General features: G+C 39.6%; 1 protein-coding gene across 1 annotated transcript in view; it reads left to right on the forward strand.

Moving 5' to 3' along the window:
* dnah2 (dynein, axonemal, heavy chain 2) overlaps nucleotides 1–27018 on the forward strand; it is a 299507-nt gene that overhangs the window by 2005 nt on the left and 270484 nt on the right. The window contains exons 3-7 of the mRNA XM_051722679.1: nucleotides 1352–1522; nucleotides 1902–2130; nucleotides 7468–7578; nucleotides 9445–9683; nucleotides 13696–13887. Coding sequence (XP_051578639.1) covers nucleotides 1352–1522; nucleotides 1902–2130; nucleotides 7468–7578; nucleotides 9445–9683; nucleotides 13696–13887 — 942 coding nt within the window. The remainder of the gene's footprint in view (nucleotides 1–1351; nucleotides 1523–1901; nucleotides 2131–7467; nucleotides 7579–9444; nucleotides 9684–13695; nucleotides 13888–27018) is intronic.

Genomic DNA, 27018 nt, shown 5'->3' on the forward strand with positions numbered 1-27018 from the left:
CACATTTTAGAACTCATCGATCACACAAATCCAGCGGACGGAAACAAGCTAGTGCAGGAAATAACTCTATATCCCACCAATTGGTCATGAAAATAGCAGAAGAAGAGAAGCATATTGTTGAACTGTAATCTCTGTTGCTGGCTCATGCATACACATGAAGAAGTCTTTGGCTTAATCGAGATGGGTATCCTCAGGTCACAAATGATGGCTGATAGAAATAGCAGGGGAGGAAAAAATGACTGAGAAAAGGGGTGAGTGGGCAGTGCAGGCCTGTGAACTTACAGCATCTCTGTCCTTTCATCAATGAGGTTAATAGAATTAATTACAGCCCTCTGGCTGAAAAAAAGGCAATGGCATTTACATGCAGTGGCTCAGCATGCCCGCCCCTGCTGGGAGACCCTGTAGAAAAAGCAGCTGGTGAGCTGGTTGTAATGACACATTTGTTACAGTAATGCACATTTGCAGACATTAGCCCTCGAGACAAATATCAATATTTTTACCGCGGGAATGTGACGCTTTTATCACAGAGATAAGCCTAATTATTAATTTGAGGAGGAATGCCACACAACTTCTGAGAGTTTCTTGAGAGAGTGGTTGTTTTTTCATACGGTTTGACATGCAAAATACTGCCTCGCCATATAATTTAATGTTACGCCATATCATGTTTCATCCAGTTTGACCTGTCTGTGGCTTAATTGAAATCAGCTTGCATCCTCATAGCATATGCACTGCCCCATGGCAACAGTGCTTTTAAAGGAATAACACAAATAAAATTTGGTGACAATTTATTCACCCTCATATCGTTCCACTCCCAAATGTTTTAATGAATATCTCATCCTTATTAAATATAATAACAATAGTCCTCATAGATCATATTCCAAGTCTTCTGAAGTCCTTTGATCAGAAGCATGATGTCCATTGCATGTTCATGAGCGCTATGAGCAAAGCTTGATCACATTGGCCTGCATGTTCAGGAATATGACACAAAAACATTACCATGAACCTGGAGTTTTTATGACAATTGTGTATTGTGTAAGGATTTTTTTTTGTTAACTAAAATAACAATTATTTGATTATAATTATTATAAATGATTGTATCTTTCTTTCTTACTCATGTTTAATTTTGCTTTTATGTATTGTAATCTGGTTGTTGCCTTTCTTGGCCAGGTCTCTCTGGTAAAAGAGACTGAAATATCAGTGGGACCAACCTAGTTAAATTAAGGTTTAATAGTAAATAATAAAATGTAGTAGGGGTTTAATGGAGTATAAATATATTCTACCAGTGCATTATTTGGTTATATAGGCTGACATTTTCGTATTGTAGTTTATTTATAAAATTATTTTCCACCAGAGAGATGCATTTAAAAACCACTTAGCATTGAGTGGTATATCAAAGGAGTCATGGACGGATGAAAATGAGCGAGCCTTGGATAAATTCATCTCAGACCCTTCCGTCAGGCTTCTCATTGTCTACCGTGACCCTTTCACCGGCCTACGCATGGACTATGCCATGCCAGCAAAGGTATGCCGCAGCTCTATTTTGAGAAGTGACATTTAGCATCCTAATCAGAGCCTTTTGTGTCACAGTCTCGTAAAGACTCTAAAGATTATTCATGGGTTCAGCGTGCTTGTTTTTATAATGATATTCTGAGCTTCAATTTAATGAAGAAGCATGCAGAGCTTTCTGAATGGATTTATTTTTCATGCAATGTTCATTTCCAGTGAATCTAGTGACTTGCCAGGATACCAAAGAACTCACTGTTAAACTGTGTGTGACGACCTCTGGTGATTCATTAGCACTCTAAAATATGAATTGCCACCATCTTCCCTTCTCCATCTATCCATCTTTTCTCTTCTATTCTTCACTTCTCTCTCTCAATCTTTTGACCCCCACCCCCCAGGTGGTGGAGCAGATGTCCTACTTCATCCGTGCGGAGGAGAGTATAATCACAGAGGAGAATTTTAAGAGCTTGGTGCAGTTTGGTTCTGTGAGGGGAGGGGCCATAGAGGGTCTCCTCAGGCTGATGCATGGGGTTCACGCCCCTCAGGTCACCATCAGCACCGCCTGGCCAGAGAGCACCAAGAACAACTATTCTGAACACATGCACCGATTCCTCACCAACCTTACAGGTAATGTCAGCTTCTTACAGTGCCATCTAGTGTGCCCCCCCTCCCACCCACCAGAAAACAACATACCAGTAATATCCTCTGTACATGTCATTTGTTCTCTATTACATTTTCACAGTTGGCACTAGGGCTGCACAATATGGAGGAAAAATGTAGTATGTGATAAACTTGTTGAATAATACAATGGCAATATGCTATGCTATAAACCTCTGATTAACAATATAAATTGCAGATAGTTTCACATTGACTTTAAAAAAACAAAAATATTACATTATAAAATAATAAATAATTATAAAATTAGGACAAGCTGATTTGTGAAATGGAAATTCCTCTCACGCACATTATACAGCAGAAAGCATGCAGGACCTTGCCCAGAGGAAGATGCTGTTTCTAAGGGTGCTTTCACACTTGGTTCGATTGCTAGGACCGAACCCGAAGTTCGGTACCTCCCCCTGCCCCTGCTGGCCTCTGTTCACATCATTTTATTTGGGTCCGAACTGCGGTCAGATTAAGTCATCAACATGAGTTCAAGCGGCAGCTGTTTACCACTGTAACTAGGTAACAACTCAAGAAGACACCAGCTTCGTTTTTCAGTGTATCATGCAGCCCTAGTTGGCACAACATTACATAAATTTATTGAAGCATCAAGCATAAATAACTCTTCTGATGAGGCTTAGAAATAGCTAAAAGTGTTCAGGTGAAGAAAAAAAAATAAAATATTTTGAAGCCAAGACCTGGGTCAAAGCTGTTTGCAAAATCTTGTATGGAACTGTTTACATCCAGGCTTTGATTAACATCTTAAACTCTTTCAAAAATCGTTATCAATTACATTTCGAAATCAACCCTCTTAAAAGTACAGCGGGCAGCCCAGGTGCTTCTTTCTTTACATACATACTCACAGCAGTACACTGACATTTTCTATTGCTTTCTATTTCAATTCACATTCAGGTTATTGATCCTTCCTTTCATTAATATTTCAACCGGAGGTCTGGCTCTCATATGTTTCTTTCACATTAGACGAGCCGATTTTCATGCAAGCTTTACTGACCTGGGATCAGACTGCTGCATTGTATTATCTCATTCTCCATTAACTTAGAAAGCATAGCTGATCCAGGATCAGTGCTTTTGCACTGTGCACTTAGAACTAGCTCCCTCCACAGTCAGCCATTCAGAGGTAATCACCTGGCACATTGGAGCACCGTGATGGTTCAATTATTATGCTCATCAGTCCAATCAGCACACCCACATCACCCTGAACAGCACGAATCTGACTAAACAGAAATAACACAGTGACCAATCACAGGCCCTTCTTTACTGTGGAAAGGCACTACTGCAGTGCTCCGAGGTAATCAGAAAGCCTTTTGGCAATTTTTACAATTTGCCTCTGGTTCTCTTTCTTCTCCTCTTTTAGTGCATCATTCTGTAGGTCTTGTTTAAGGCATTAGGCCTGGAGGCCAAAAATTACATTTCAAGGCCATGAAGATGTATGGAACAACATGGCAGCCGATTCAAATACTGTGCTGCAGAGTTGCTTTGGATATGTTTTAATTCAGCCAAACAATCACAGTGAAGTCACAAATGTTCAGTAGCTGCTGCTGATGTATGCAGCTGTTTAAGTGGTGTATTCGAGATCTTTTAGCTTTAAAATGAAAGTAATGAGGGAGTGCCCCAGGTATTGATTTCAGCCATGTGGTATTCAAAAATAATAATAAAAGTTAGGTGAATTCTTACTCCATGAGTAAAAGCCTTGGCAGTTGACTCTTTACTAAGTCCCGCCTTAAAAGCTTTTCTGACCAGTCCTATCTTAGCAACTGTTGCCTTCCACCGTTTCTCTGACAAGACCTTGCTTTTTTCCTACGAGAGTCTACGGGAGTAATGTTTAAGTAGTTTTATGCCGAATTTTATGAAAAAATTAAATGTTTCTGGGTATCTTGTAATAGTGTCACGAGGTTCCTAGAGAAAAAAATCTTTGAACAAATTGAGAAGAACATGCTAAGAATTAAACTGTAAGCCCTCATTTCCAATTAAGTATGTATAACATCAGCAAGGACACAACAATTTTCCAAGTTAAATAACTTGGCTAATAACTTAACGTTAATTAATTTATGTATTGATTCAGGTCTTAGTAGAGGCGTGTAACAGGGTTAATATGGGCAAGGAGGAGGCGGGAACTGGCTGAACAGTCAAAGTAATATTTAATTTAAAAAGACACAAACACAAATACACACAGCATGTGGCTCTCTCTCCCGAACTGCCGCATCCGGCTCTGCCTTATCCCTCTCCTCGGCTGATTAGCCCGATTGGGGCTAGTCACGGCCCAGCCCCACCCTCCTCGTCACACTCCTCCCTCCTTTGCCTCAGGCCGGGGAACCCTCGGCATGATGTACATCCCCCCCCTCCTCTCTGGTGGGAGGGTGTTGGCATTGCCCTTCTGGCTGTGCCTGCCAAGAAGAGGAGAGGAGAGGGCAAAGCAGTGAGAGAGGAGAGAGAGAAAAAAAAAATTGCTCGCCGGTTCCCAGACACGCCGTCGCCTGGTCCTCAACCACTCCTCCATCCTTTGGCGGATGACAGCCGCTCCTTCCCAGGCGGACCGGAGCCAGCCTTCCGATCCCTGGCAGATGGAACGCCCATCCACGTTCTGGTTGGTAGCGAGCCCCTCCGCCCCTGGCAGCGGCTCCACAGCTCCAGGCAGGCGGCAGTGAGCCCTTCCTCCCCTCGCGGACGGCGGCTGTTCCTCTGCATTCAGGCGGCCGGCAGCGACTCCTCCGTCTCCCAGCGGCTGCTCCATTGGGCGGATGGCAGTGGCAGGGACTCCACGACAGTGCATCCTTCCTCCTTCCCGGGCTTTGGCACCAACGTAACAGGATTAGAATGGAAAAGGAGGTGGGAACCGGCTGAACAGTTAAAGTAAAATGTTATTTAAACAAAAAGACACAAACACAAATACACACATGGCAGCTGCGTATGGTTCTCTCTCTCCAGAACTGCTGCATCCGGCTCGGCCTTATCCCTCTCCTCGGCTGATTAGTCCGATTGGGGAACGGATGTGCATAGTCACGGTCCAGCCCCGCCCTCCTCCTCGTCACAAGGCTATAGTAAATAAAGTGTTCAGAGTATCATAGTGAGTATTATGAGATGTTATGTGCAGTTCTGTTCACTTGATCTAATGTTATCAGGTGTATGATCGTGATCAAATGATGCTTTCTCTTTTCAAGTTACTGTGCTAATCGTTTGCCTCAATTCTGATTCACAGTCTCCACAGTTTTCAATCAAATGACTGTATAATTTATACAAAAATGCATCAGATAAATGTGCTTTAAAATGTCACTCTTCATTCCAGCCCACAGAAGAATATCATCAATTCGGTTTATGAGAATATTTTGCCAAAAACAGCATTCATTCAATCCAACAACAACATTCAATCCAATGGGAAGTCCTGCAAAGCTTGTCAGAGCGAGAAATGGTAACCAAGGGGGGTGGAGTTTAGCAAAGGGTCAATTCATTGCTCTTATTTACCAGAGTTAAAGAATTTGGGATTGATCTGTGTAAACAGACACTGTAAACCTACTCATACACTAAACCAAAAGACCTCTACTGGATCAAACACACACACACATACACATAAATGTTTCTCTTCTCAGCAAGCTGACTCATTCACTTGCCACTGTGTTTCTTGATGTCTCATTATTTTCCCTCTGGTGTATCCCATTTGCTTGTCTTTGTTCTCCCTGTAAAGGCCAATCGAATGCTGTCATTGTGTTTCTTCACTCAGCGTCCAGTCCTGCTCTCTCTCTTTCTCTGGCTCACAACTGCCATCATAGAACGAAGCAGTTTGTCTCAATCGTACACACTGGCCTTTTTCCTTTTATTCTTTTCATCTCTCGATACACTATGCACTTAGTTTTGTATCTCAGGGGCCGTTTACATGACAACGTTTTCAACTAAAAACAAATCTTTTTATGCTACTCTTTAAAATGGGTTTCAAAGTGCAGGTTTTTGAAAAAGATGCCATTATCGGCTCTGTGTAAACATACAAAAACGCAAATTTGTGAAAACGATGACGTCATGCGCATGCATATTACGTATAGGCATGAACTTCGAGAACTTCGTCCTTACCTCCAGGGCGAACAGACCAACATGACATCACCAGTTGGAGTCCTTAAAAAGGTGGCATGCTTTATAGTCCAGGGTCACTTGTAGTAATAAAGCAACCTCATCGTCTGTCCAGATAAAATTGTTCTATGCTTTCGCCATCTTCATTGTTTGTATTCACCACTCTGTGGAAGAATGCTTATGTGCGCAGGCACGTAGTGTTTCTTTACAAAGTGACATCGCCAACTACTGGCCTGGCATGCATAATACAGCGTTTTTAGTCATTTCCGCAGATCCGTGTGAACGGGGATCGTTTTGACAACGTTGTCATCTGTACGTGAAACTTTTCAAAAACGCAAAGGAAAAACTTTTCCATTTTAGTACATCGTTTTCGTGTAAACGTACCCTCAGTCTCTCTCTCATCCCTCTCCTTCTATCAGACTTTTCTGTTCAACAGTTTTATTTGATGGATCTCCATTTATCTTTTTGTCTGCCTTTCACTCTTTAAAGGCTGTTAAATTGGTTGCAGTAAGCACTGTTTTGATGTCCAGCATCGAAGGAGCAATGCTGGGAAAAGCACCAAAGCAAAAGAAAAGCAGGAGTGTAACCATTTCTGATGACTCACACATGCCACACAAGCACATAAGAGATGCAGTGAACTTTTATTGCGTTTCCCTTTTATGCTTTCATGTTGATTACTTTCACCAGCATGTGAAGCACTGTAATGTGGGCCAGATTTGCTGTCCACAGAAGTGAAGGTGCTGTCACTCTAGACTTTAGTCTAGATTCCCTCCCATATGTACGCATCCCAATGTTGGACACCAGAAACGCAAACTCATGTGAAGAAATTTAGCATTCTGCAAAATTCAAGTTTTGTAAGATGAGTAGATGTGTGACCAATAAAATATCAAAATGTCACAGATTGACCTCTTACTGTAGCTCAATACAAAGAATACATGTTTCAAAGCTGCATGTTTTTATTGCTGCCGGTAAGTGGAGTAGATGGTAAATTTGAGCATTTTGAAAATAATACTATTTGTTATTTATTGAAAATAGAAGCCCTAGATTGTGAGATCATAGTTCATTGCAAGATCCAAAGTAATTTTGCATGCTAAAAGTCTAGTTTAAGAAATAAAAGTGTTATGTATTTGATGATGTGCTGTCTGTACTTGTTAATGGGGAAGGTGGTTATGCCCTTACTGATCGGTTTACTGGTGTCCAAATATTGCTCTCTCCCCCCTACCCCAGACAGCAGATTTAAACTGCTGGGCAGCACAGCGCTGTACATTCCTCTGGAGGCTTTGCAGTACAGCCCAAAGATGGCCGTCAAGAACAAGGAGCTAGTCTACAGACTGGAGAGTAAGATTCTGGTCATGTTTGTGTGTATGCCTGTGTGCTTGTGTGTAAATGGGTGTGCTAGGGCTTGAATAATTTCTGATGGGGTGAACTGTGAAGAATGAACAGTGTGAACAGTGCGTATGCAGGAAATTACATCTACCATGACCGTACGAGGCTCAAGCCCGTGAGCGTAATTTATACAGTAACCACAGCTGAAGGGCAAAAATAAAGGTCTAATTCAATTCAACACTGCTGCTCTAAGACAGTTAAAGGAGTCTTTATTAAATTTGGTGGTCGGGGAGGGGTCCAGGGTTAAAGGGACATACTGGGGGCTCTTTGATTCTGGAGAAAAAGGTGTTTTAGAAGCTAAATAATACTAAAAAAAAAGTTCAGGGCACAGTTTGATGGATACCCCACTCAAGATTTTTTTTTTTTTTTTTACAGCAGGCAGCAGAGCAGAGGACTGTTTGTCCTCCAAGCGTTTTTATTTCCGCTGTGTTAAAGTCAACATTAAATAAAAAATTACCCTATTTACTTTTGTAATACACATCCCTTTTCTCCCCAGTTTGGCATGCCCAATTCCCAATGCTAGTTTCCAGTAATTTAATGATGGTCAAAGTGGGAAGACTTTACAATAAGGTTCCATTTGTTAAAATTAGTTAACACGTACTAACAATGAGCAATACTTCTACAGCATTTATTAATATTGGTTTAACGTTAATTTTAACATTTATTAATACATTTAAATCAAAAGTTGTATATGTTAGCATTAGTTAATGCACTATGAACTAACAATGAACAATTTTATGAACCTTATTGTAAAGTGTTACTGTCAAAGTTTATGTAATAAAGGTTAAGGCAATAATAGCAAAAAAAAAAAAAAGATTTGAAAAAGAAGTGTAAAGATTGGTTCAGAGGCGCTCAGGGATGAACTTGACCTTTAGCCTCCATGTCCCTGTCAAACAACTGCTTTAAACATGAGTGTCAGTGATGTTTCAGAGAGTAGTCTTCTCAATGCAAACTCTCATTCAGTTCTGGCCCATTGTGGTATGGAACATCCATTGTCATGATTCAAATCCCGATGGAAACAGTTTATGTCCCACCCTGTAGTTTCACTCTGAAATATGTCACATTACAGAAGCAAATTACGCTTTGCTGTTTCATGTTGACTTTAAACAACTCCTGTTACAGAGGCTGAGCTGGTTTATCCAGTAGGCCCACACAAAATCTGTGCATTTTTTCACATTTTATGCTCTGATTGTGGTGGGGGGGTCTGTAAAATTATGAATGTTTTTAATTATGGTAAAAACATTTAAACTACAGTACTATGCTCTTATTGGTAGCTAAAAGAATTACCAAGTTAAGCAAAATATTTTAATGAAAGTACTCAAAAGCAGCGCGGGGTGTGTAGAACTTTGTAAATTATGGTTTAAATTCTATGGAAATCTGCACAAATTTCTGTGAAATTGTGTGGGCAGTGGGCACAACTTCCATTCAGACCTAATCATCAGGCATGTTTAATGGTACTATAGGTGATTTTAGCCATTCTAGAACTTCCATGAGACTGAGCTAATGAATTAGATACGCCCCCTCTTTCCATTACCCCGCCCTCCAAAGGTACCATTGTGCTGTTAAAACCGACACAGAGCAGAAGAGTAGCAGTGTGTCTTTTCAGGGTCAAAAACAACAGTAGCAAAATAGCGCCCTGCACTGACAACTGGTATGAATCTTAATGTGGCGTTCAGATACTTATTTCAGTGATATTTTTCAGGGAGTAGGAAAATTTCCTGCATACCATTCCATAAAAAAAGAAAAATTGTTCCAGCACCTTTAAACAGAATACAGCTCCTCTCAAATCCAAATTCTCTTTTTCTCTCTCTCACTCAGTGGTGATGATCCACTGGACGCGTCAAATAAAAGCAGTGTTGAATTCTCAGGAGATGGGAGAGATGGAAGACAGCTCAGGCCCTCTGGAGGAGATCTCCTTCTGGAAGAGCCGCTGTGCTGATCTTGCCAGCATCAGTCAGCAGCTGCAGAAACCAGGAGTCTGTCATTTACAGGCGATTCTGCAGCTCTCGAAGTCTAACTATGTCCCAGCATTCTGTAAACTAGCCAAGCAGATCCAGGTATAGCGTGTGTGTGTGTGTGTGTGTGTGTGTGTGTGTGTGTGCGCGTGTGCACGGGTGTGTGAAAATATGTGCGGGGCTACATGGCAGGAATTGAGCCATAAGGTAAAGGGCTCAACAAGAACATTCTCTGGCTGTTGATGATTTATATGCAGCTTCTGAATGGCTTCTCCTCACCCCTCGGAAATGAGGCTGTATCACATTCAGGCTCGGCTATTACAAGTTGGCCCGGCTTCTCATTTAAACGGGAGACAGAGCATGTCTGTCAGCTCTACTTCAGCGCTCAGTGTCACACCCTCATTGCCCTTCAACACTGATTTTAAACCAGTTTTATGGTTGTTCTTATAATGACTTGAGATTGGGGTTTAGACAGAGGAAGCTGGTCCTGCATCAGCGTGAAGAACAATTTTATTTTTCCTGATTTTTATGCCTCCAATCATACAGTGCAAAATGGCAGGGCTGCAGCAACTGCCATCCTTCATTTCATACAGTCTCCAAAGCCTGTGAAAATCAATGCGATCACAGTGAAATAATTAAACATCAGGTTTATTTGACCTTCTGTGGCACCCATTGGATGCATGTAATCAGGCTTGGGGAGTAACGGAATTTTTGTAATGGCGTTACATAATCAAGATGATCTTACTCTAGAGTGATACAAATATTATCAGATGTGCTAGATATCTCTTCGTTCTCTCTTTTGTGACTCACATGAGACAGAAGCACCACTAACTTTCGCATGTGCAAATAACATCTTTCTCACATCACCAATGTTATCTAGAGGCAAAGTCAAACCATTAAAAGGGCTGTTTCATCGCAATTGCCACTGTTGAAAATGTATTATTTTTGTGGAAATTTCGACATTCTTGTCTCTTCAAAGGAGAAAATAAACATTATTTTTCAGTGCAGTTCATGCCTTCCAGCTTTGAATGCTGTTATTATCCAAGGACCCGACATGTAATTTAAATAAGCATTTGAAGGTAAGACCCACATGAAAATCACAATAGCTAGATTAGCTAAAATTAGTTATGTGTTCCCTGATAGTTTCACCGTCCAAGCGTCCGTTGATCGCTTTGTGGAAGCAGGAATAGCTGCCAGTATTGTCATGCAATTTGCTCATCATTGACGCTAGAGCAGGAAGGAACATTTTCCATATTAAGGTGAAGAAATGACCCCCCCCACCCCCGTATTCCTGTACACGGGATGGGGACGCCTGCTGTTGCAACTTCACTATCACTTCAGTTGTAACTCTAAAGTTGTTCTTTGAAATTCTTTCGTGATGTATCGACAACAGTAATAGTGACAGCATTTATTTTCATTAAAAACAATCCAAATTGTACACATAAATACCAAATTAACTGAAAAGTAATTAAAGACAAACTAAATCTACTTCGATCTATTCTTTAAAACTATAATTTTTTTTTTCTTTTTTTTTTCTCATTAATATCCTCTTTAAACAAACATATAATCACCCATAAACATTAGCTGGTGATGTTTGACTGTGGATCATGAGCAAGCATAGGAAAGACACTGGAGGCACTGCATTAAAATAATAAGGAAGATGAAGATTGCCTATTGCAGTTGGAATTTAATGAATGGTGCCAATTAATCTACATGCTAACTGCAATACATGGCAGATTTAGACTGCCGTGTTTTTGAATCTGAGGTATATCCTGTCAAATAATGATAAACGCTAACCAAGACATAATTCAGATCATCTGTTCTCATTGTGCTTGCTTGATGAGAAAATAAGCCATTTTCTAGAGCAGATAGAGGACTAATCGGCTTTGTTTAAAAATACTGTGTTGTTCTGACTTTGAACATATTCTGTTTTCCTATTTAGGAGGCAGTGTCCCTGTTTTTCATGTTTTTTATATATAGCTGCATCAATCATTACATTGTTCTAACATGTTTTATTTGCATCCAGAAGGCTTAAAAGTCGTCAAGATCATATTTCTTTTCTCTTGACTTTATTTACCAATGTAACCTTGATGTAATCCAAAATTAATCTGATTACATTACTTTCTTATTTTGGTAATCGCATTACGTTACTCATTACATTTTATACTAAGGAATCAGTATTTGTAACGGATTGCATCTTAAAAATATCCCTCCCAACTTTGCTTGTAATAGTGAAGTTGTATACTCCGCTATATTGCTTGATCACTGCTCCATAACAGCCAGCAAAACACTGTTTTAAAAAGTGTCTTTCAGTTTAAAGTGATTTAGCCAAGTAGGATGTGTTCCTTGATCAACGTACTCTATCAAACAATCATAGCCCTAGCCTACCCCTAAAACCAGAGGGAAATTATAGGTTGATAAAAAGCAACCTTTTGTTGAAGCCCATTACTCTAGTCTTACACCTTACCCTAAACCTAAAATCTGATTGGTTGATCAGAATGTTGTTCTAAGACCAACAGGATGTTGATCCACGAGCATATCCTGCTTGGGTAAGTCATGTTAAAGAATTGGTTCACTTAAAAATGAAAATTCTCTCATCATTAAAGGAATGTTCTGGGTTCAATACAAGTTAAGCTCAATCGACAGAATTTGTAGCATAATGTTGATTAACACAAAAATGTATTTCGACTTGTCCCTCCTCTTAAAAAAAGAAAAAAATCGAGGTTAAAGTGAGGCCCTTACAGTGGTTGTGAATGGGGTCAATGAAAGTTAACTTGGCCAATTTTTGGCGGGTTTAAACAGATGTGAAGCTTATAATTTTATAAAAGTAATTACATTAATTCATCTGTTAAAACTTGTGTAATTTAAGTTGTTTATATGGTAATTTTTACAGTCAGTTTGGGTTTTAGTGTTTGTTGACATTACATCTTCATGGTAACGAAGTTGTAAAATTGGCTATACCTTTACACAGAAAAGGTTTGTAAGTGATTTTATCACACTAAAATTGTTTACATGGATATCCTTTGTGTTGTGGCTATACTTTTGAAAAAGTGAGTATTTTAACATTAAAAAATTGGCCCCAGTCACTTCCATTGTAAGTGCCTCACTGTAACCTTGATTTTTGCTTCTTTTTTTTTTTTTTAAAGAAAAGGAGAAACAAGTCAAAATACATTTTTGTTGTAATCAACATTATGCCACAAATGCTTTCAATTGAGCTTAACTTGTATTGAACCCAGAACATTCCTTTAACTAACTATGATGTTGTTCCAAAACCATGACTTTTTTTTCTGGAATGCAGAAGGAGAAATTGAGAAATGTTCCAGTCGTTCATTTCAGTACAATGGCAGTTGATGGTGACTCTGCTTTCAAGTTTCAAAAAGAGTACAAATGTGTCATAAACGCTGTCCATGCGACTTTAACAACATTTTCACAGAATAATGACTTAAATTTAGGTTTGTTTCTCACCTAAATCTTATGCCTTCAGAAGACTTGTAATATGATGCTCAAATCATGTGGACTACTTTTGTTACTTTTGTGTCCTTTTTGTAGCTTAAAAGTGCCATCACATCCACTGCAAAAATCTTTTGATATGAGAAATTTCTCATTTTGTGTTCCACAGAAGAAAGAAATCCCTCATTTTGTGTTCCACAGAAGAAAGTAAGTCATACAGGTTTGAAATGACATGAGAGTGAATAAGTGATGGCAGAATTCTCATTTTTGGATGAACTATCCTTTTAAGCCTCCTCAGTTGTCACTGAACTATGTTCCCAAACTCAAGATGAGTTAAATAGGGGTAATGAAAAATGTTTTTTTACTTGACCTGGTTTAGGTAGTGTTAAATGTAGTTTTAAATAAAAGTTTGGGAGGAGCTTGTTTATCTAATCTTGTCAATCACAACACAAGTATGGCGCTTACCTCAATCCTACTGTATGACAATTTTTCGGCATCACGCCACCTTAATTTCTAATATCTCTACCGTGTATTATCTAACTTCTATCAATTAAGTTGTCCAAGTTACCTGTACCACAGAATTCTATGAAGGTGAATTTGTGAAACAGAATTTAATGACTCTAAAATCAATGCTGAATTTGAATTTTGTTTTATTCTCCACTAGGATAGTACTTCACAGGCCCAGTCGAACATTTCCTTCCTGTCCCTACTGAAAGAGCCTTGTGAGGAGCTAGCTCAGCTCAAACCTCATGAGATACCACCCAAACTTGCTCACATCCTCAACCTTATCCGTGTGATATGGGTCAACTCCAGCTACTACAATAATCGTGACAGGATCATGGCCCTGTTCCGCAAGGTACCTCTGTTTAACATGAACCTCTATGGCTTTAGTCAATGTTACATTAGTGTAGTCGAAATGCCAACCTACAGTCCAATATATGAATGAATGTGCATTATATGATGTGTTATCTCTATACTGCCCTACAAAGGCAAAAGACCTTAACTCGCTAGAGTGTGGAACTGAGAAAAATGACTTTAAAGTTTTTAGTTGTCCAGCCAAATGTATTATAGGTAGGACACTGGAAATCTGGCAATTAGATGTTTTAGTAATGAAATTTATCAACATAAAAAAATCTTGAGCTCAAACTTGACTTTTCATCCCTATTTTGAAGTTACTGTACTCTGCCTTTGTATTGTCTGCAAAAAGTGAGAAATCATGCCAAGGCAAAAGGCAGTAACTTCCACTTTATCAATATTTGGTTGCTGATCACCATTTACAAAATCATTATAGTAACACCTGTATAAAATCTAGTGATCATGGCATTTATTTTGGATGATTTACAATGACTTATAGCCATGTACTTATTGCTATCCTGTGCTTTGGTTGTATTCTGATGGCATTTTTAATACATTAGACATGACACATACCTCCATAGCGGTAAAGAATATCTTCAATTGGTGTGCAGCAAAACTAACAGGTTGACTGCAGATAGGTGACTTAATTATATGAATAAATAAGCATATTTCTAATGAGTAAAATTAATAATTTAATTAATAATGGAATGGAAAGATATAACAAATCATGTACAAATTTAAAATGCATGGAATTGGAATAAGAGATAATAAATCATGTACAAGCAAATGAACTTGGAATCCTCTTCTTGTTGTTTCATGGTGTTCTTACTCATCATCCTCCACAACATTGCTCACAGGCAGTGAACACCAGAAAGCCCTCCTGTTTGGGGGCATAAAAGGACATAGATTTTTGATGATGTCCTTCTTCTTTGCCTCTTCAATCCCCCGGTCACGTGGTCTCAGGAGAGAGGGTACGTTCAGCTCGAACTTAGCCCTGAGGAAGTCCAACTCGGTAAAGTGAGCATCTGCATGGGTTTGTTTGAAGAACAGGCTCCTGGAGCCACGTCGCAGCTGAATCACTGACATCTTGCCCAACTTTGGTGCCTTCTTGGTCTTAACACTGGAGTGGCCATCCTTCCAATTCAGCACATTAGCATTCTTCATTTAGACCACTTCCACCTTCCTGGAATTTGAGCTTGACACAACACTCACAAAATCCTCAAAGTCATACACCACTCCTCCAGGATGATTTCTCATCTCCTGCTCGACACTATGGTGAAAACTGTCAGCACTCATGAAAGTGTGTCCCTTCTCAAAGTATTATAGAGTGACATCCTCCATAGAGGTGGTATCACCATTAACAAGGCAGACCAGGGAGAATAGCAGGCACCAATTCTTGTTTTGTCCACCCAGAAGATGCTGTGGCATATGTCCCTTTCTTTCTCTAGTGCAGTCACATAGGCCGAGGTGATCTCTGCTGCACTTCGCCCTGCCGTGCCCTCATTACAGGCCACAGAGATGGTGTTTTTTTTGTTGTTTTTTTTTTCTTCTTGCCTACAGAGGCAAAGGTCTCATGGAATGCCACGATACGTTTTGTGAAGATTGATGTTTTCAGACCAGGCATATGAGGCAACATGATTACTTTTTGAAGGTCCACACTCCTCACTGATGTGTCCTCTGGCCAGTCATTCTCCGCATCAGCCTGGTATGTCATCCTGCTCTGCACGGCAGACTCCTTATGCCCATGCCACCTCTGGCACTGCAAGCAGTCCATGACATGGCCATCCCCATCATGGTCATTTTTCATGTGGTGATCCTGCAGTAGGCACTCCACATTCCTCCTCTTCAAGCTTTGCAAAGCTGATTTTCTTATACTTCACAGCTTTGCGGTAGCTTTCATAGGAGCAGCTGTTGCCTTTTTCCAAATAATCAGCATACATGAGCATGATGTTAATGTCGCTAGGGAGGTAGTGGGTCATACTCCCTTCAATAGTGGCTGACTGAAGGGTGGAAGGATTCAATATGGTCATATACAGGCTGCATGTCCAGTTTGTTGGCCGGTGAATGTCTTCCTCTTTGGTCTCTTGGGATCACCTCATTTCCTATCTCCTTCCCCATCACAGAGAGGACCAGGCTGTCATTTGCCGGGTGGTACCCCAAAGTGGCCAAAAAGAAAGTTTTACAGACCTGCTGTGGGACCTGATCTTCATTCTTTAGCCTGTAAACAAGGGACCTGCTACGCCGACTTGTTTTTCCATCCACACACAATTTTGCTGTTGGTAGCTGGCTGACACTGTGGAACATGAATGCACGTCTGTCTGTGTATTCCATGTCCCAGTACCTGTTCCAGATCTCCTTACGCCTCTCCTCATTAAATTTGTCTGTGCATTTTCTTCTGCATTTCTGGCCACACAGATCTCTCATTGGTGGGGCTTTGGCTGGAGTGAGGGTGGGCTCTGGTAGTAAAGCTGTGGCTGGAGCGAGGGTGGGCTCTGGTGCTGGTAGTAGAGCTGTGGCTGGAGCGAGGGTGGGCTCTGGTGCTGGTAGTAGAGCTGTGGCTGGAGTGAGGGTGGGCTCTGGTGCTGGCAGTGGTGCGGTGACTGGAGCGAGGGTGGGCTCTGGTGCTGGCAGTGGTGCTGTGACTGGAGCGAGTGTGGGCTCTGGTGCTGGCAGTGGTCCTGTAGCTGGAGTGAGGGGAAACTCCATAAGAGCAACAAGGGTGGTGTCAGGTGTGCTGCAGAACAGCTCATCGGAATCAAACGCCGGGAAACTAATATCCAGACAACTATCAAGAACAGTCCATGTTTTTGATTTGGGTGCTGGATCACAATCAATATCCCCACAAGTAACTGGAATGAACAGAACAAATTGGAGACATGCATGGGAAACTTGAAATATTTGAACAATATTTGATTAATTAATGTCAATGTTATCAAGTTGGGGAAATGCCTACCACTGTCCAGAACTATCTTTTTTTTTTTTTTTTCGGTGCTTCTGGACCACAAGGAATATCGCCACAATGAACTGAAAGGAATAGAGCAAATAATGATGATGATAATGATGATGATAATAATAAGGCACGGAAGGAAATAAGAATAGGAAATCATATTTTATATATATATCCAATACACGTAGGAAATAATATTGTAAGGTCCATCACACATTTGTTTTAGGCTATTTGATTAATCAATGTCTATTTTAACAAATTGGGCACAGCCACAGGCCTACAAGGTAGTGCCACAGCTGGTTAATCAAGGGTTAAGTTTAGCTACCATGCTCCAATGCACAGCTCTCTGACTGGTGGATTGGATTGGCCAATCTCATAGGCTATAATATAGAGTAATGTGACTATTAATTGTTTTTCTGAATCTGACCGTAACTTACATCCAGACAAAAAGTTATACATGTGGTTGGATACCATTTTGAAACCAATTTATGCAGTGATCACTAACGTAAAAGGATACAAGACATAAGTTAGCCTAAGTGCTTTTTACATCGAATTGAATGAAAGTAGCCTAGCCTAAAAGATCGACTTGTGGATTGATGTGAACGCCAGCAAGTAGGAATAATGCTCTGAAATCAGAATGCTTGTGGATTGTTGTGGATTAAACATATGCGATGACGTTCATTGCCATGGATTTTATCGGGTTACTAGAAAAGGTAGGATAGATTTAATTGTGAACTGTTACTACTGATTTTGTGTGATCATGCTACGCTGTCATGGCATTCGAGTCCACACTCGTGCAACTAGTGGGCAGCCCCAGACTGTCACTGACAGGCTGACACTGATTGAAATAATCTGCATTATGGGAAAAAAAACTTTGAGAATATTTACAATTACTTATTGCTGGCAAGTTATCTTTGCTTGTTTACAGTGCTTTGTTATATGGAGCAGTTTGGTAGCCTATTCATTGGCTAGCCGAGTAGCCTATTTATGCTATAGGCTGCTAGCTAGCTAAATGACGTAGATTGCGATCGATCTATCTAATTCGTTTGTCTAATGCATCTTTTGTGTTACACAGTTTCTTACCTTGACCTTGATGTCGGCGTTTCAAAGCCATTCCCTCGAGAGGCCGTCCTTAAACGCTTAGTAAAAACACTCAACAATATTTGTTTACTACACTTTTATTCAGGTATCGTGTGTGTCAGATTGCTTCAATGACAGATGTATGACAGTACACAGGCTACATCGTAATTTAAACGCGGCAAACTTTAATGTAAAAACAAAGGCAGAGTACAGTAACTCCATGCTGGCACAGTAACTTCATTTTGACGCACGGCTAAACAAAGGCAGAGTACCCTAACTCAATTTGAGCGTTCCAAAACAAAGTCAAAGAGCAGTAATTGGAGTTACTGAGTTATGCCTTGGTTTCTCCTGGGCTTTTGGAAGTTACTGTTAAGACAACCCATTATTTTCTCGAAAAAACAATGAAATTCACTCAAGATACTATAAAGGAGGTCTTGAATGTCTCAAAAATATCAATAACTCATTTTCGAGCAAAAACGAAGTTACGGCCTTTTGCCTTTGCACGGCAGTATATGACATGACATGATTAAATTGGTTTTCAATGCTGTTACATTGAAGATTGATCCACTAAATTTTTCATTGTTATGCTCAACCAGTCACCCCCTTCTTCTGTCTTGGTCTGACAGATCAATCACATCCCACATAGTTTTGCATGAATCAGCTGAGCTTGCATGCTCAGGTTTTCTCTAAACCAATTCACTCACACAAATTTTCTCCCAGGGGAACCCACAAACCTGTACAGTCATACTAGATCTCCACACTACCCCTTGCTTCCAGCACATCAAAGTTTGTATTGCTGTTGGCTCCGTGGCACAGATAAGCCATCAGCAGCATGTGTAGCACATGTAACACATGTTCTTCAGATCAGAGGAGCAGGGCCTTGCATCGGAATGCCTCCAGCTCGCATCACTTCACTTGCTTTTCATTTCCATCCCTCGCTCCTTGAAAGCATCAGGGAAACGTTTAACATTCTGTAACTACTCTCTGACCCTTTCTCTACTGGAATCACATGGTACCACTGCCACTTTGTTTCTTTCGTTTTTTTTATTTTTTTTTATCCATTTTCATATTTCTTTTTTCTCTCTTTCATTCTCTTCTTTGAAAACACTTCAAGGTGGATCGGAATGCTACAAAAATATTTGCTCTAATTGTTTCTTCAGGGGTAAGTTTGAGCACAAACTAAAATGCCCGCATTGAGTCTGCAGTTGTAGGTCATATTTGCACCTTTGACCTGCAGAGGCAGAATGAGTACAACAGAGTTCATCCCTGTAGAATCTTTCTGTTTAAAAGTTTCCTTTTGTTCAAACTTAAAGGAATATTTCAGTGGAAAATAAACATTTTGTCATCACTTACTCACAGTCATGTCATTACAAACCTGCATGACTGTTTCTTTTATTGGGAACACAAAAGGAGATGTTTTAATGAATATTCCAGTATGTCAATACAATACAAGAGTTGATAGTGACTCACTATAAAGCTTAAAAAAATAAAAATAATAAAATAATAAATATAAAACACTGCATGCGACACATGTATCATATTCTTCTGAAGGCATACAAGAAAGAAACCAAATTGTAAGATTTATTTTTTTTCACTGAAAATCTTGCCGTCTTTTGTATGTTCATAAGCGCTATGAGAGAAGCTCATTCACAGTGGCTTGCATGATCACACGACAACTTGCATTGTTTAGCGCTAAAACAACGCAAGTTCTCGCATAAACATGCATGCCACTGTAAATGAGCTTCTCTCATGAACTCTCTTTCCTTTTTTTTTTTTTTTTTTTTATGGGATACTCCCCCATACATGACAATTCAAGGGAGAATTTTGAAAATATGTTGTGCTCAGTGATGTTTATGGTCACCAAATCTTTAATCTTCAAAAAGGATGCAAAAGAAATCGAATAAATTATTGTATGCAACTAATGCCTTGTTCTGAAGGCATACAATTAGGTTTGGTGAGAAATCTAATGTATTAAGTGAAAATCTTCACCAACCGTTGGATCTCCTGTGCACGTTCATGAGAGTATACGAGAGCAGAAGTTCACGCAGCCCCCACACGCGAGATGGGCCATTCAAGCGAAAACTCATTTTTTTTATATCTAATTTAGAACTGCCAAGGCGATAGTAACAACAGAACACAACACGGTTGCACACAAACCAGGGAACAGACGCTCCAAACACGTCTGAAGAGTTTGAAGTCAAAGAGGAAAATCACTTTGCCCAGCCTTATTTGTTTGAACCGGAGTACTCAGAAATCAAACTGAGAGAGATTTAAAGAGGCTAAAGGCAGCCACAGTCACACCATGTTCTAACCAGATGCAAACGACGTGCGATTAAAAGGTATATATTTTTTTTTTTATGTTAATCTGAGTTTTTGTCCTAACTAGCTGCAACAAGTGACAGGACATTCTATTGATCACTTGGTTTCTATTTGCGACGTTGCGCATGGAGCCTCACTAGCCAGTTAAAAACTACTTGATTGGAGGTCTCGATCTCTTCAGTCAGATTTTGTCACATACACACATTCCCACTCCCTCTGCATTTCTCTATGGTTCTTCCAGTTCAATTTGGGTAAATAAAACCTCCAAAACACTGTAGTCTTCTGTACACTTTGTCTGACTGTAGCTTCTGAGTGTGTGCGTGTGACTGCATCAGCCTCTTCCATCTCTCTGTTTGATTGCTGATTACGTACTCCGGTTCAAATAAAATAAGGCTGGGCATAGAAATGCTTGTAATAATAATTTTATTTATTTATCACACATTTGCACATATATAGTGAAATTCTTTTTTTCACATATCCCAGCTAAGCTGTCACTGTGGCTAGTGGTATTCCAAAGTCACTTTCACAAAGTCAGCATTTTCACTAGCCAAAATCCCCTGAACCACAAAAAGTAATAAAACTGACAGGAGACCGAAACTGCATGCATTTGTTTTGGACATTTTTTTTAACAAGAATGATGAGTTCCGCAGGACACAAGCCTAATGATTTAAGTCATCTCTTAGAATATCTGAATTTAAACATTACCAGTTAGACCAGGAGTAGGATAAAACAGGAGGAAAACTGGAGTCAATAATTTTTCCATGGAAGTCCAGATTTTAACACCTTTAACCATTCTAAATTATATTTGCCTATATGAAAGTTTACCATTGTTCTTCCATTTATTTAACAGTGGCATTTGTAATAATAAGGCCATAAGCACAGGCCAGACCATGGATGGTTCCACATTACTTTAACTACAACTTTCACAGTTAATAATTTCATGGAGTACAAAAGGAGATGTTAGGTAGATTAAACTCAGTCACCATTCACTTTCATTGCAACTTTTTAAATAAATAGAAAAATGAATTAATATTTTTTTCAAGTCCTGTAGGTTTGGGTCAGGATAAAGGTGAGTGAATGTTGATAGAATAATTATTAATAATAAAAATGTAGTCTTATAGAGTCACCCTAATCGATTTAATGTTTATATACCAATTACCAGTTAGTGTTACTTCAGTAAAACATTTTAGTTTGGATGATGAGGTGTATTTTAAACACCTTGTAATCGATGTTGATGTATTGCACACTGTTGTCTCTTTGTCAGTTCGAGAGGTTCGACTTCCTCAATATAGTGCTTTAAAGTAGAAGACTCTCAGAATTAAAATGGGTCACATAAGTTTTGTGGTCTCTGCCAGCCGCCGCGATATCGAGTAAAGCCTGACTAGAATGTCCCAGAGCTCTCTGGAGCATGTTGATGTGCACTGTGGCGGTTCACGTGAAAGCATGCCTTATTCACAATTAAATTTGATTGGGCTGTGGCCACCCACCAAAGTGGCTAGTAAGGGTGATGGAGTTATCCCCCACTGCTGATTTCTACCCGCATTTGGCGGGTAGGTGGGTGTTAATGTCAAGCCCTGGTTGTTATTACCGCTGTGGCAGACCTTTTTTAGACAAACAAAATTAGTTTTCACTTGAACGTCCTATCTCGTGAGCGGAGGCTGTGTATTCTGTTGCTCTTGAGTTGAAGATTTTCACTAAATAATGCATTCAATTTCAGTTTGTTTCTGACCAAACCTTATTGTATGCCTTCAGAACAAGGCATGAGTTGCATACAATAATTCATTAGTCTTCTGAATTATACTTTTGCGTCCTTTTTGAAGATTAAAGAGGTGGTCACCATAAACTGCCAATATATGGCATCACTGAGCACAATTGTTTTTCAAAACTTCTCCCTTTTTGTTAAGGAAAAGAAAGAAAGTCAAATGGGTACAGGGCCCCACGGGGGTGAGTAAATATTGACTGAATTTAATGTTTTGGGTGAACTATACCTTCAAAGGGAATATCTATGAACTGCTATTTTATTGAAAAGATAGACTGCAATATTTTTTGAAACATCCTTTTGTTTTCTGTATAAGGAAGAAAGAAAAAATTGTTGCATTAAAGCCAGCTCATGATGATTCAGGTCTCTGGTCCACTAATTTAAATAATCTGTTGTTTCTAACCACATGTTTTCACAGTTTTAGCAACAATAACATTACAACAGTAATTATATAATAAGTAAATGCTTAAAACAGTGGATTTCCGTAAAAAAAAAAGTAGTATACAGGTTATTCAAACATTTTACCATTGCTGATGTCTGTTCAAGCTCACAGCTGATTAGTCCGTCTTTTAGAATGTTCACTTTAATGCTTCCAGTGTAGACAGCCTCAACCCATTGCATCACATCAATAGACATGCCTGGTGTACCCAGGGTGTTATGTGCCCTTCAAGTGGAGTCGGAAATATCATAATTACAAGTTCAAAGCACATAAATGACCAAGCAGAGTCGTATTTACAAGTGGGGAAACTCAGAATTCTAGTTGATAACCGAGTTGCCAAGTTTGATGTTGGAAGAGGCATGTTGACATGAAAGATTTTACAATTTCAATGCTTTATTTCAGTAATATTAATGTTATATATGACAGTCAACAAATGACTCACCCTTTAACGAAATAAACTAATAATTTGTTAGATAACATGCATTAATTAGTCATACAGTATAGATCGTGTAAAGGTGAATCAGGTGTGTTCAGTTATGCTTCTTCACAGTTACAACAGAAAAAAGAGCTTTTGCCATTGTTCACTGTGTATTTAAGTGTGGCGTCTTCCGTATTTTGTTTCCTACTTGAATGCGTGACATGTCATAATAACGAATGCTCAACTCTGAGGTAGAGGTCTGCAACCCGACCCAGGCCAGGTGGGACCCGAGAACCCTACGGGTTTCGGGCCGGGTTCAGATCAGTTTTTCAAGTAGGACTTCGGGTTCGGGTTTGTGATTAATGAAAAAATAAACAGGCTTACCGAACTTGTTTCGCGCACACGCTTCCACTCACAGACGCGCAAAATGACAAGTTAGGGGCCGTTCACACCGAATGTGTTTTTTGCACGCATCTGTTCTGTGTTCCCATTGTTTTCCTATGTAAACACATGCTGGACGGATGACTTTGACATTTGCACCGCGTCTCGCTTTTTCTTTCTTGGTGCAGGACCGGCAATGTTTAAACACTGTGTCAAGTTAAAAAGAACTTCAAATTTTCAAAATGCATGTTGAGACACCTGTGCTCTGTTTCATTCTTTGTTCTGCGTCTAGATTGTTTTAGCGCAGTTGTCACAAAGATTCAACGTTCTGAACAAGTTCAGGCTGCATAGAGGGGACTGTTGCATTGTTTCTTATTATTCCAGATTGTTCTGCACCAAGTGAAGTTTCAGCGCATAAATGGTAAGGCAGTGTTTTTTCCCCTTCTGCTCTAGTGTACTGAGGGTCTGCCGTTCCTTGTTAAAACTGTGTATGTTTACTGTTTCAATATTGTTACGAATGTTGCCTATATGCTTACATAAAATACAGCCTATTGCAACAGTACTTGCTAGGAGAAGAAATTAGATAGTGAGCGATATTGGGGTCGGGTTCGGGCTTAAAATCTGATGGTATCATTCGGGCCAGGTACAGGTTGGGTTTCATTTTAAGGCCCATGCAGACCTCTACTCTGAGGCACAATAGGAGCTTCCAAGGTCCACTTGAAGGCAGCACAAGTCTGTTGGAAATGCGTATTTGTTTAGCCACACCACTTCTTCGTACTCTCTTACCCTGGTCAAATGCCTGCAGTTCAGTCAAGCGAGCTCTCTGAACCGTGTTTTTACCCTGTCAGATACATTGACTATCTGATGTGAACAGTTCTGTTGTGTTATGTGAATGCTTGTGCTACAAACACTGCTCCAGTGCCGCTAAAATGATTTTTGAAGGGAAGTTAGAAGTTTTCATCTGCAAGGAAAAATAACCTTTTCCACTTTTCATTTTTTCCCTTAAAATACTGGTGGAAAATTTAATTTCTATTAGCCTGAGTGAAAGATTCTAGCCACTGATATAAGCTCTCTCTGTGGATATTTTATGAATTTGATAATTTTGCCTTTTCTCTCATGGCAGTTCCATAGTGGCATGAATATATTGTGATTATATGCCCGCTAAGCTCTATTTATACTCACTGACTTGGATCTTTCAACTTGGTTCACAGATTTAGCCTATACGCTCATATAGGACTGAAGGGATACCAACTTACCCTAACCAAATTCAAAATGCAACATTTTAGAAGAAATTGAGGAAACTGTTCTCAAATCAGAGTGTTACAGTGAATTCTATCAACATCCATATGCATACAGTATAAATGGTCCATAAATTCAACCTGCACTCTTCATTAAAGAGGCTGTGCACAGTAGCGTGTTAACAGTGGCTTGTTTAATGAACATGAAATGGGCCCTTATATTGCACTCCTTTTCAGACTAAGGTTTTGCTCACATGCTTTAGAGCAGTGGTTCTCAACTGGTTTGCTTCAGGACCCAGATTTTACATTGGAAATCAAGTGGCCACCCACTATAGTAAAAACTTAACCTGTATTTAATGTATCTTGGGTCGCATTTCCTTTTATGTTGCATAGTTTTGTTCATGGTTTTCAAGTACAAGGACATGCATCAAGTGACATTATTTTTGTTGTTGACGTCAACAACAAAAGCAACAGGAAGTTTTCTCTCCCCCCTTTTAAAAATTGAAGAGCATATTTACTTATATGAGCCCATTATTATCACGTTTGTTTTCTAATTTCAAACATAATTCAAACAAAACATACATATTACACAGGAGGAAAGGCTCCTCATTGCCATGGTTAGGTCAGTGTAGCTAGTCTTAAATAATAGTAATAATAATAACAAATGATAGTATTTATGAAAAAATAAATACTAGCTGAAATACATCTTAAAACTTTACAACTGCCACTGTTGATATAAAATGAGGTCTAATAGATTCTACCTTTATTTAATATGAAACTATAACGTTTTGTCAAAATATAACGGTTACTTTTACGTGAAACAATTTAGTAAAGGTGATGTTGTATAATGGAAAAAAAAATAACTGGCGCATAGTACAGTGTTGCTCTTTTCCTCCTCAGTGCTGTTTGCCATGTCAGGGCTGCCTACTGTTTGAGAGGTTCGACTTGACTTCCTCCGTAACGCTTTAAACTAGAAAAGTCTCACTAGAATTTAAATTGGTCACATCAGTTTTGAGGTCTGTGCTCCGCAATATCGAGGGAAGCCCGGTTGTTGCACACGCGCGCCAGAGAGAAGAGCAGATCATGATCGCAAGCTGGTTCTGTTACGCTCGTGCGAAAGTGCAGATTAGAAGCCTTTAGCTGATTGCGAGATTATCATTATCCATTAAATCTGCCTCGGCAGTCCTAAATAGGCTATCACTTGGGTGGCCGCCGAAATATCTTCAGTGGGAGAACCATGGCATTGTTCTTTCCCTGCTGTCCGCGACCCAGTCCGAATAGACCTGCGACCCACCAGTTGAGAAACACTGCTTTAGAGTATATCTCCCTTCCACTGCATAAGATAACATGAGAAAACTGATTATTTCAGTAGGGCAACATTTTATTGTGCTTGCAGTGAGGAAGGAGAGAAAGAGAGGGTGTAGAAAGTGATGGAGCAGAACTTGCTTTCCTGGTTTAGTTTCCAGTCGGAGGTTTCCAGCTAATAATTTCCAATGAAAGTGCATTTGAGTCACGATGTGTGTGTTTGTGTGTATTTGTGCTATGTTTGTGTGCTTCACAACCACCTTCCCTTGCCTCTCCCTCAGGGCTTCAGCATTTCTTTATTTGTTTTTGACTTGTTTTTTCCCTCTGTCCTATTTCTCTGAACTTGTAGAGCCTACATTGGGCTTAATATCATTTTCCAATCAGCTTTGTCTGCAGGGCATGGACTTTTGACTTCAGTTTGTTGTTCTGTTTAATACCCAAAAAATAAAAAAGAGGGCATGAGACCTTCAATAGAATAATTTGTAATTGTTGCCAGTATTCCTAATTTTTATTTTGTACATGAGATTTGTGGCTCCACAAGCTGTCTACTTTCCTCTGCTGTTGCCTGATATGAAACACCATCTGCTGTTTTTTTTTTTTTTTTTTTTTTTAAAGCTCAACGCCTGTCATCTATTCTTACCTTTTTACATCCACCAAACCTTACTTTCAGCTCCCCAAAGAATGACCGTTACTTGTTTTCTTTCTGCACCAAAGGTAAGATGTGCCTCTGCATGCTGATTTTCAAGAGGTGCAATGACAGAAAGGGGAAAAAAAGTGTCTGATTGAACAAGGCCTTAGAAATCTCTTGAGACGCAGACATTGGGACATGTGTTGTCTTAATTTATAGAGGGTTCTTTTTTTCTCTTAAAAGAAGAGAATAAACAAAAAAATAAAAAATAAAAATAAGCTATTAAATTCTGTGGCTCTCTTAACCTTTTGCTTAAATGAGAAATTTGAGTCATTTACATATCAATTTAATTTTCTCTTGTTTTGTGCCTGCTTCATTAAAATGGAATTTGCCAGGCACTGTAATCAGGGTGTAGTACACATTACTGCAGCATGGCGTGCACACATACACACATACTTTTGCTTCTTTCTTTCGCTCTTCCATGTTTTTTTCTCATAGACATACAGTACTGTGCAAAAGTTTTAGGCACTTGTGAAAAATGTTGCATAGTGAGAATGTCTTCAAAAATAATGCCATAGATAGTTTTCATTTATCAGTTAACTTCAAAGTCCAGTAAAC

This window comes from Myxocyprinus asiaticus, chromosome 2, assembly GCF_019703515.2.
Source record: "Myxocyprinus asiaticus isolate MX2 ecotype Aquarium Trade chromosome 2, UBuf_Myxa_2, whole genome shotgun sequence".
Lineage (NCBI taxonomy): Eukaryota > Metazoa > Chordata > Actinopteri > Cypriniformes > Catostomidae > Myxocyprinus > Myxocyprinus asiaticus.